This window comes from Eschscholzia californica, unplaced genomic scaffold, assembly GCF_041429995.1.
Source record: "Eschscholzia californica isolate CP2 unplaced genomic scaffold, dmEscCali1.0.p SCAF_1, whole genome shotgun sequence".
Taxonomy (NCBI): Eukaryota; Viridiplantae; Streptophyta; class Magnoliopsida; order Ranunculales; family Papaveraceae; genus Eschscholzia; species Eschscholzia californica.
In genome coordinates, this window is record NW_028238198.1 from 5,863,017 (window position 1) to 5,873,268 (window position 10,252).

Below are 10,252 nucleotides of genomic sequence, written 5' to 3' on the forward strand. Positions count from 1 at the left end.
TGTTTTCTTTATGTTTGGTGTCTATGAAGATGGATCATTGGCTCTGCTTAGAAACAGCCCCCCCCCCCCCCCCCCCCCCCCCCCCCCCATCAATTTCCATCTTTTATCATATTTTGTTACATTTCTTTGCGGTCACGCCTCTTTATGGTCGTCTTTATATCGACGGTAAAACTTTTCTTCTCCTTCACCATTACCCACCACCATCTATATCTTCTCTTTCACAACTAATGACAATGATCGTCTTATTTTCCTTCACCAAAAAGGCATAAAACCGACATTATTTTTCCTCCATTACGACCGCCATTTCAGTCTTTTTCTATTTAAACGAAAATTAGACTTTGTAGCCACAAAGAGGCCGTAGAAGATGAAGATAGCAGTGTCGATGATGAAGTAGAAAATGAATAAGTGGTTGGACAAGATTTAGATATGAAAAAATTAAACATTCTTTTCTATAAATTCTATCCTGCCACACACCCTTTTGGCGGGCTAAAGCATGTACAAGAAGGTGTTTTTACATATTGGCGTCATTCAGACTACTATTTCCTCATAGTTTGAATTGTCATTCCAAGTTCTGAAAAAGTAGGAACTCTTCTTGCCGTACCACCAGATTGATTCCCGCCATTTCTTTCTTCGACTGATCAAGTCAAATAATGGAAGAAGAATCTTCTTGGGACTTTCTTGATGTCGATGACTCTGATATTCTCTCTCTACTTCCACCTCCTCCAACTCTTCTTCCTCGCTCCAAACCCCCACAAAACAACCCTAACAACAACAACCGTATCTTTCTCTCTCTTAAATCTTGTTCCCAACTTCCTCATCAAACCCTAGATTTTCAATCCCAACAAAACCATCCGCTTCCTCCTCATTTTCATCATAACAACAAGGAAAATCCTTCCTCGACTAGCTACCAACGACAGGCTCTGATTCCTGGTCCGGCTGGTGCCATTCAGACTACTATGAATCGTTGGAAGACTCGTAACAATGGCGAAGATCGAATTCCTACTCAAGAATTCCTGAGAAGGTATCATGTAGACGGAGAAGAAGAGGATGTTGATTTTAAGAAGAATTCATGGCTTTCTGCTATTGAATTTCTTCTTAATGGGGAAATTAGTACTCTGGGTCAGTTTTCGATTTCGGAAAGAAATTTGGTTCTTGATTCGAATTTGAATTCAATCAAGAATTGCATAACTACTCAAAGAATTCCTCTGGTATTATCCTTTTCTTTTGCTTCATTTTCTTTCATGAATTGTGGAATTGATATGAATCACAGATTTGGGTTTGAACCATGTTTAAGAATTGAAAGTTGTTTTGATGGCTAATTAGGTTATTGCTGTTGTCAAATCTTGCAAACCCAATGGTCTAGGTGATCTCATTGTAACCCTAAAGGTGATAATAATCCTAATGTATCTTTTTTTACAAAAATGTGGCATTTGCTAGTTTGGGATTATCTCTATCAAAGCATTGTTATGAAATTTTCATGAAACTAAGATATTGATTTTAGGATCATACATGTACTGTTGGTGCTAACATTCATCGGAAAGTCGTCACTGAGAGCGACTTCGGGAAGGACATCTCAGTGGGTTCTGTTTTAGTTCTTCAACAGGTTCAAATTTACATTTTCATTATGATTATTTTATGTGACTCTTTGAGATTCATCGATTATCCTTTCGCCTTTTGGTGATGTGTTCTTGTAAAAATAATCTAATGTAGCTGCTTTCCGACATAATTACAACACTTCATTGACCGAAGAAAATAAAGTATAAAGAATGACGACATTTTATGGGCGTAGTTATAATGTTTATATAGATATACTAGTGTGACTTATAAGGTTCTTCCAGGTTGCTGTATTCTCACCCACCAGTTCGGCACAATATCTGAATATCACACTTCGCAATGTGGTTAAGGTGTGGTTTCATTTCTTATTGTATTTTGATTGAAATAAGCTCCAAAATAGAAATTTTGTCGGTAGTTCTATGATGAATGTCCGTGTTTGGGCAGGTTTCTCTGATTTTTGTTATATGTATTGGAATGGATATGTAGCCTTAGTGGCTAATAATCTTATTCTTATCCCGTTCGATATGAGGGGCAATAGTTAGAGATATCAAGGAATTACCATGTCTATGAAATCAAGTGTTGTTTGTTCATTTGATTTGAAGTTTCCTGTAATCTGTTTCCGTAACAGGTTATCCCTAGAGATCCTGGACCTCCAACCAAAAGATACGAGGAATTTAGAGATGTACTTTATGCTTGTCCCACAGGTATTGATTCACGTCTTTTCTAAATTCCACTCATGATATTAATATGGGTCTTAGAACTGTTCTCAGTTAGTTTTTTCATGTCATATTAGGAGGTTGCTTTCTAAGTTTGAATGTCGATCTCATAGATTAATGCTGGGAAGCGGATTACATGTCTGAATTCTGGAACTTGATATTATTGTTAATTTGTCTTCTCATCTTTTTAGAGTATTTGGATTTTTCGTATAATGAACTTGATTTTGATCATGGATTCAAGTTTTTGGATGGTGATTTTGTTTCTCACAAGGGTTTTACGGATATAGCTTATCTATATTTTATTTATCTACTGTCGTTTGCTTCATGACCAGAGGAAAGCAGAAAAGATAGTCATGAGGTTCCAGAGAAAGCATCATCTGCAAGTACAGTAGCAGCTGAAAGAAATGCGAACGAGATAGTCAAACAAAATTCTAACACAGTCGGACCAAGAAATCAGAACGAAGAAGAGTTACAAGAAAGAAGAGTGATTAATGGAGAAACTGCCAAGGTTGATGAACATATGATAGACGAAACTGATGCTCGTTTAAACAAAAGGCCTCCTTTAGAAGAAACCACTAACTGCAGAAGCGAGGGATTCCAAAATGCTTCTAGTTCAGAAACGTCGGCTAATCATCTCGAAAACTCAAAAAACAGCGCAGAAACCGGATTTAAGAAACAGAAGCTAAATCCAACAACCTCACTTCCCGAATGGACAGATGAACAGTTAAATGAGCTCTTTACAGCTAGTTGGGAAGATGATGATGATAACTGCCTATTGTGATGATCATAACAATGATAACCATGTTAAATCTTGGGATCAAACACTTTTTTGCAGGTACAAAAATATACTCTAATGGGTAAACATAATTTCTTGTAGAAAGTACTTTTGAGGAAGAGATTTAGGCTATTAGTATAAATTTTGTGGTTTATCTCATGGAAATTCGGATGCTCCCTCGTTACGACAACTACTAGTTGTCCATCCTGCCTTACAGCGTGGTAGATCCCGGCTCATGTTTGTCTTAAGATATCCTAGTCTGTCGGATCGGACCGAAACAAACTCCCAAAAAAAACGGACAATTAGACATATATCTCAAGTAACAGATCAAAATTTTTGTAACTAGCGCCTTTTCTCTTAGCACTCCCATTCGAAGCTTCCTTCGATCACCCTTTCCTACTTTTATTTCATTGGAAAAAGAAGGTTATAAACTAGAAGTTGTTATAGGATGGTGCGGACCAGCCTTCTGGGCTTCTTGTGTTAATGTCCGCTTTGGCACACTTGGGCCTCACGGTTTTTAAAGGCCTCACTAGGGAAGGGTGCTTAACCTCTTAAGAGGATCACCACACTCTTGTCTCCTGCTAATGTGGGATTGCTTTACAACACACCCTCGCAAGACTACATTACAGTAGAGTGAATCGTGTTGATAACGTGTTATAGGATGGTGCGGACCAGCCTTCCGGACTGCTGGTGATACTGTCCGCTTTGGCACACCTGGGCCTCATGATTTTAAAAGGCCTCACTGGGGAAGGGTGCTTAACCTCTTAAGAGGAGCACCACACTCCTATCTCCCACTAATGTGGCATTGCTTTACAACAGAAGTTATATTTTTTTTGGGACATTAACTACGCAAGTAGATTAAAATAAAATTGCAAGAAAATCTAGTATTCTCATCTATCGAGTAAAGAATTTTGGCAACATCTCCAAATAGAAAAACTTGGAAACTTGTCTAACTTGGGAAAATCCTTATAAGTAGGAATCGGTTGTTACTTTTCAATGGTATTTAGAAATCCTTATACCTAGGAATCTAATTTATGAATGGAAAAAACAATGAAGGTTTTTCTTCTTGTTCTTTCTTTCATCATCTGTTCTTCCTGTTTAGATACAATCTTGACTTCCCTTTGTTTAAATCTCACAACGGTTTCAGGTAAGTTTTTATAAGATTTTCTTATAAGTACTTCAGTTATTAGTTAATGGTGTTTTAATTAATTTAAAATTCATATAATGATATCTTATTCAAGATTCACAATTGTCTCGGTATCAAGTTTCACAATATTTGTATTTTATTTGATATGTGTCTTACTCTTCTAAATTGTTGATTGATTTCCGATAAATTTTGAGACATACATAAGATGAGTCTGAGTATAGAGTTTGGTCTAGAATAACGTCTAATGTGTATTATTCTCCTAACCCAAACAAGTCAACACAGATTAGACCGTCGTGAAAAATAAGATCATAGTTAATTTCTTATCACTTTTTAAACTTTTCAGCTGCTCATGATGATGAGCATAGGAGTGTGTATGGTCATAATGATCACCAACAACACCACAACATCTCAAACTATATGAAGAAAGGAGGAGGTGGAGGAGGTGGCAGGGGAGGAGGAGGCAGGGGAGGCGGCTATCACGGAGGAAGAAGAAGCAGATACAATGGTTATCATGGATACAATGGATATCATGGATACAATGGTTATCATGGTGGTGGTGGTGGTGGTGGTGGTTACCGCTACCATAATGGAAGCAGCAACGGTCACCTCAAGGGCGGGTTTATTGCAGCGGCATGGGGCCTACTAACTGTCCTATTTATGAGATTTTGATGTATGGGATTTTTTGTCTTTTTAGATAATACCTAGTACAAGATTACGTGATTACACTCTATATTAACTAGCTTAGATTCATCTAAAGGATAAGATATGTTTATAATTCTAAAGACTAATATTTATACCTTTAAGAACACAAATCAGTAAATGATAAATTTCCATCTTCACGGAATATCGAGCGCATAACTTCGGTTGACAATGTCGGGACTTGGGATATTTCAATCTATGAAAATGCTTGAAATTATGACTCTTTTTTAATAGTCTTAATATTAAACCAAAGTTATGATTCTTATAAGGGTGGCCTTGGCTTGTGGTGGTTTCCAAGTCTTGCTCGACTCATCAATGATTTCGTTCTCTATAGTGGGATCAATTTCTGTTTTTCCTCTCTTTTGAAAATCTGGTTTTTCCAAGCTTGTACGACAGAGAGGGCCTTGATCCCTTGGAAAATAAAGAACCTGATTACTGAGATAAAAAGAGAAGCTACAAAAATTGAAGCACTCACATTCCGACATATTCCGAAAACCGCAAATAAAGTCGCTCCTGCTCTAGTTAAGAATGCTTTAGAGTTCAACATTTGTAAACAATGGAGGGAGACAGAAGTCCCATCTTGCATTGTTCGTCCATTAAGTTTCGATAGAACTAATATTGTAATCGACAATCCTATTAATTAATAAAAGGCGACAGCCGCTCTTCAACAAAAAAAAGGGTGGCCTTGGCAGTTTTAGTCAATTGGGCTTGAGAGAACTCCACATTGAAGAAACATCTCAACCTATAGGCCCACCACACAAGAAGATGTTTTATATGGGCCTCTATCCCAGATAAGCCTAGTAATTGGCCCTTGTTGTTGTTGATAGATGAACTCATCAAGAATCTCATACTTTCTTTATTCTTTCATAAAGAATTTGTGAATGGATGTTAATGTTGAAGCAATAGAAACATGGAAAACGACCGTGACGACGACATTTATAATGACTATCGTGAAGTTAATTGACGGATATAGTTGAGATGTTGACATTAATAGAAGACATTTAGTCATAATGGCGACACTAAATATGATAATAGTCTTACTTTTTCTTCTTTTACTATAAGCCAATACATATAAGAGCCTTAGTGGTGAGACTTCTAAAAGAGATAGTGAGTATTAGTATCAAATAAGTGATGGTTCTTAACTTAATTTAAGTTACACACTTCCTAGTTTCTCTTTCTCTTCTTGCATTGCTTTATTTATAAATTTGATGCCCACATTATCACCTTTTAAAAAGTGCTTCATTGAAGCATTTTTTTTCTACTAAGTAATTATTTGTTGGCTTAATATTTGCACTTACCAATCAAATTGAAGATCACTAGAATATTAATTAACGTGACCCATAATAAAAGAGAGAGAGAGAGATAGAATGTTGTGGACATATGCTCTTTCTATCACTAAAGAGGATGAAGGTGTGTTGAGATTAATCTTCTTTTTTTTCTTCCCTACATAATGTTAGCCAACTCTTATAATACTGAAACAACAAAATTCTACCGTTAATTGGTTAGGAAACCATTTATTTATTTTTGAGAAATCGACTTTTATGTACAAACCATGGAATCCACCTCTTCTGAGGGTCGAACCTCGGACTTGCAGAATTTTAGAGTTTATGTTAATATTATCAACCACTTGGGCTACCCAATGTTGATGAAAACAACTTATATTTGTAAAATTTCTAAACGGTAAGCTCTCCTTCAAGAACTTTGAACCAATTAGCAATGATAAAAAAAAAAGTTATTGTACCTCCAATAGCACAAAAGACATGGAAGTGGGGTTGAATTGGTAACTAATAACACCAATAGCTTATAGCTTTACTCAATAAAGATAAATAATAGTGAAGTAATTAATTAGAGGAACAAATACACACTAATCACATTAATTTAGTCAGGAAGTTTTAAAAGGAAAAAGATGAGATGAATATTGGTAAAATGTGTATTTAATTAGAGTAAAATTCAAGGAAAGCCGGTAGTGAGAGACTGGGGAAATCCAAATCAATAAAGCTTGCCGAGTTGTAATCGAAAACTATTATTTTTTGTAGTACTATTATATAGTATTTCAATGGGGTCCAATCCTTCATGACTTAGATGGGTTATTATGGTGTTCCTTTTTACTTCCTAATCCTTTAATTAATTATTAAAACTAGTACTGTAGTATTAACTTTAAACACATTCGTGTGATTAGGCATAATTAATCTATCTCTTTCGTAATAAAATATACAAATATAAAAGGATCTTGTCGGAATATTCAACTATTATATTAATTATAAAATACAAGTAAATTTAAACTAAATAATTATTTATTTATTGGTAGAGTCGATGTCAGACAGCAAACAACATTATTGAGTTTGTTTCTCAACTATTCTTTGAGAGAGTGATTGATCGGTAAATCGTCTCCATCTTTTATACTTACCAGTATATTAGCTACTATTATAGTCACGTCTATTCGAAACATTTGGTCCCCTCCAATACTTTATTCATCTACCACAAATTAAAAAATTTAGAGAAATAAAAAATTCTCTACTCTTATTAGGAAAATATGTAGATTAAAATTACAAGTTCAGGTAGATCAAAAAGAGGAAAAAAAAAAAAAAGCTAAAAAAAAACATTTAACAAAAAAAAAAAAGTTAACAAAAACTGAAAAAAAAAAGGGGGGTGTCACTTCAGTGGGTGATTCCATCTCATTCTCATTTGACAAAAGGGGCACTACTTCTACTAGTACTATCCTTCTGGGCCGGGTTCCATGGTGGAGTTCGGGTCGGGTCTGAGGGGAGGGGGGTAAGGGAATCGGTGAGTTAACTCATTGGGTTGGAGTGAGTTGCCAAGCGGAGGTAGCAATGAGAGGGCGAGTATGCCAACCAAGCATGAGACATCCATTATTCTCTTCCACTCTGTAACCATCTCCACCAGCAAACAAAGCTAATAACATACTCGCTTGTTTAAAAGCATTTGAACCTAAATGAACCGGTGAAAAACCGGACGATTCCATTCTCCCTCTCCACTGAGTCAATGTTTCGTGTCTTTCAACTCGATCAACTCCTTCACAAGCTACCACGTTGCAGATCTGACGGCCTAAATAAACTTCAGACATTAATTGATCTTCATTACTCGGTGCTGTTGATGAAACTCCACTTCCTTCTAACGAGTCAAACAGAGTTGAGTAATAATGAAGTGACTCAGTAAACCGATCCATAAATGCTAATCCATTATGATTTGCTTCTTGTTCAACAATTGTTATGATTTTAGGGTTCATCTTCTTAATCGATGTTAATACTTTTTCAATTGATCCAGATCTATTCAGTAATCTATGAAGTTCAAATACTGAATTAACAGCAACTGTTTCAATCTCACTTGGTCGAATATCCAACATTGATGCATCAAGATCTGCTAAACTATTTGCTACAAATCCACGAAATTCGAATTCGACATGAATTGTTTCGGCTAATTGAGCTAATTTCCATCCTACTTGTTGTAAAGCATCAGAATTATCAGCTTGTGGTGGTCCGATTCCGGTTAATCGGAAAGATGGAGGACCGCCTGGACGTAAAGCTAGGGCTTGCATTAAAGCCGGCCATTGCATACCTTGTTTCATACTGAAATCAATAACATGAACCCTACTTTTACCTGCAAATGCTTCTAAAATTGCTTGATTTGCTGTGAAATGAGCAAATTTTAGGTATGGACAAGTTTCATAGAAATGCATCTCGAGGATTTCTGAGAAAGACGAATCGAGTGATTCTTGAGGGTATAAACGATAAATTCGACGAGCTAGGGCTTCGGCGAAGTAAGTAGCTACTTTTCTCATGGCTCCAGCTTGTGATTCGGCGAGCAAACCGATTTGTTCGACGAGTTGACTCGCTACGGTGAGGTTTTCTTGTTGAACGGCTTCCGCACAAGCCATTAATGTGTGAACGAGTCTGATTCCTGTTTCTTGAGAGTCGACAAGAACAACAGGACGAGCTAAATCGGTTGATGAAGATCCGATTCCTGATACAGTTGCTGCCGGTGGAGATGAAAATGAAACCGATCCTCCTCCTCCTGATACCGGTGAAGTTTTCAATCTTTTCTTTTCTGGTTCACAAATTGCTCCTCCTGGAATTGCTCTTAGATCATAATCTGAAAGAGGTTCATCTTCATAGATCTGTTGTTGTTGTTGTTGATTAGAAGGAGGAAGAGGAAGAAGAGAATCTTGAAGTAATTGAGGTTGAACTAAAGGGATATCAAATTCAGAAGATGGATTAAGTTCAGTAAGCATAGATTGAAGCCAAGTAGCAAGATCAGATGGATTATAATGAACAGTATCAGATGAAAGATGAGAAAGAAGAACATCTTCTTGAGCATTTCCCATAACCATCTCTAATTGTTCTAATTTCTGAGCAACTTCAGCCATATCTGATGATCTAACTTTGTAACCTAAACCAGCTAATAACTCATCAACTCCGGCATCTTGTTGTTGTTGTTCATCCCACATCTTGCTTTTTCCTGTATCTAACATCGAGTAAAGTTCTCCACCACTACCAGTGGCACCACCACCACCGGCAATACTAGTATTACTAGTACCAGCAACTCCTCCTCCTACGCCGCCGCCTCTGAAACTAGTGCTTTCTTCGTGTTCTCTCTTCATTTTTTTTTCCTCTCTACTCTATCCAGCCCTAATTTTTCTGTTTCTCTCTCTAGCTTTTCTCTTCCTCTTCTACCTTCACAGAAATACAGAGGAGTCAGATCGCTCAGAGTTACCCAATAGGTGAAGAATCTGGCTTCCTTACCGTGGGCCGCTTGGGCTGGGCTTTCTCTCTCTCTCTCTCTCTAAAAACTCACCTCTCTTTCTTTCTTTCTCTCTCTAAAAACTCTCTCTCTGCTGTGGCTTTCTTTCAGCAAGTTCTGAGACAACCTCTCGTGACGGGCGCGTCCTCCAAAGAATCAAATAGCAGAAGGTAAGAGATAAGAATCACTCTCATATTCGGGGCCTTCCTTCAACTAGTATAGTTGTATGTCACTCTCTCCTTCTAACACCCTTTGATGTATTTATATCATTAACTTATGCTTTCTTTCTTTCCTTTATACACTAGAATGTAACTAACGCTATCCATACCACAATTATACGTTCATATATCTTTCTTTAACCCCCCCAACTATTTGCTTTTTAGTCCTCAACTTTTGCTTATTTCAGGGCGCATTAACCTCTCTACAAAACACCCTTGTGAAATTCCGAATATAGGCTTAGGTGGTTTGTTCAAATAGACTTTTTGGATGCCAACATCTAGACTTGAAATGAAAACTATGGCTTCTACAAGGAATAATCATCAAATAAATACTTGTAATCAATTCATTTAGGCTTACTTTTTTTTTTTTTTTTTGATGAAGGAT

General features: G+C 36.8%; 2 protein-coding genes and 1 long non-coding RNA gene across 3 annotated transcripts; 2 read left to right on the top strand and 1 right to left on the bottom strand.

Moving 5' to 3' along the window:
- The first annotated feature begins 431 nt into the window (after positions 1-431).
- Positions 432-3,187, top strand: LOC147563579 (nuclear localized protein). The gene is made up of 6 exons (XM_086638843.1): positions 432-1,208; positions 1,324-1,386; positions 1,502-1,603; positions 1,839-1,904; positions 2,183-2,258; positions 2,603-3,187. The coding sequence occupies exons 1-6, from the start codon at positions 651-653 to the stop codon at positions 3,049-3,051; spliced, it is 1,314 nt and encodes a 437-aa protein (XP_086494969.1). The 5' UTR covers positions 432-650; the 3' UTR covers positions 3,052-3,187.
- Positions 3,188-4,001: 814 nt separating this feature from the next.
- LOC147563580 (uncharacterized) lies at positions 4,002-5,036 on the top strand. The gene is made up of 2 exons (XR_015224862.1): positions 4,002-4,192; positions 4,536-5,036. It is a non-coding gene; the product is annotated as an uncharacterized LOC147563580 (long non-coding RNA).
- A 2,348-nt stretch (positions 5,037-7,384) lies between these two features.
- On the bottom strand, positions 7,385-10,031 carry LOC147563581 (DELLA protein GAI-like). The gene has a single exon (XM_086638859.1). The coding sequence runs from the start codon at positions 9,507-9,509 to the stop codon at positions 7,686-7,688; it is 1,824 nt and encodes a 607-aa protein (XP_086494985.1). The 5' UTR covers positions 9,510-10,031; the 3' UTR covers positions 7,385-7,685.
- Positions 10,032-10,252: the final 221 nt, after the last annotated feature.

Excerpts from the sequence above, each read along its gene's own strand:
- LOC147563579 (XM_086638843.1), top strand. The coding sequence starts at position 651 with ATGGAAGAAGAATCTTCTTGGGACTTTCTTGATGTCGATGACTCTGAT. Across the intron at positions 1,387-1,501 it reads ATCTCATTGTAACCCTAAAG|GATCATACATGTACTGTTGG; the intron begins GTGATAATAATC and ends TATTGATTTTAG. Across the intron at positions 1,604-1,838 it reads CTGTTTTAGTTCTTCAACAG|GTTGCTGTATTCTCACCCAC; the intron begins GTTCAAATTTAC and ends AGGTTCTTCCAG.
- LOC147563581 (XM_086638859.1), bottom strand. The coding sequence starts at position 9,509 with ATGAAGAGAGAACACGAAGAAAGCACTAGTTTCAGAGGCGGCGGCGTA.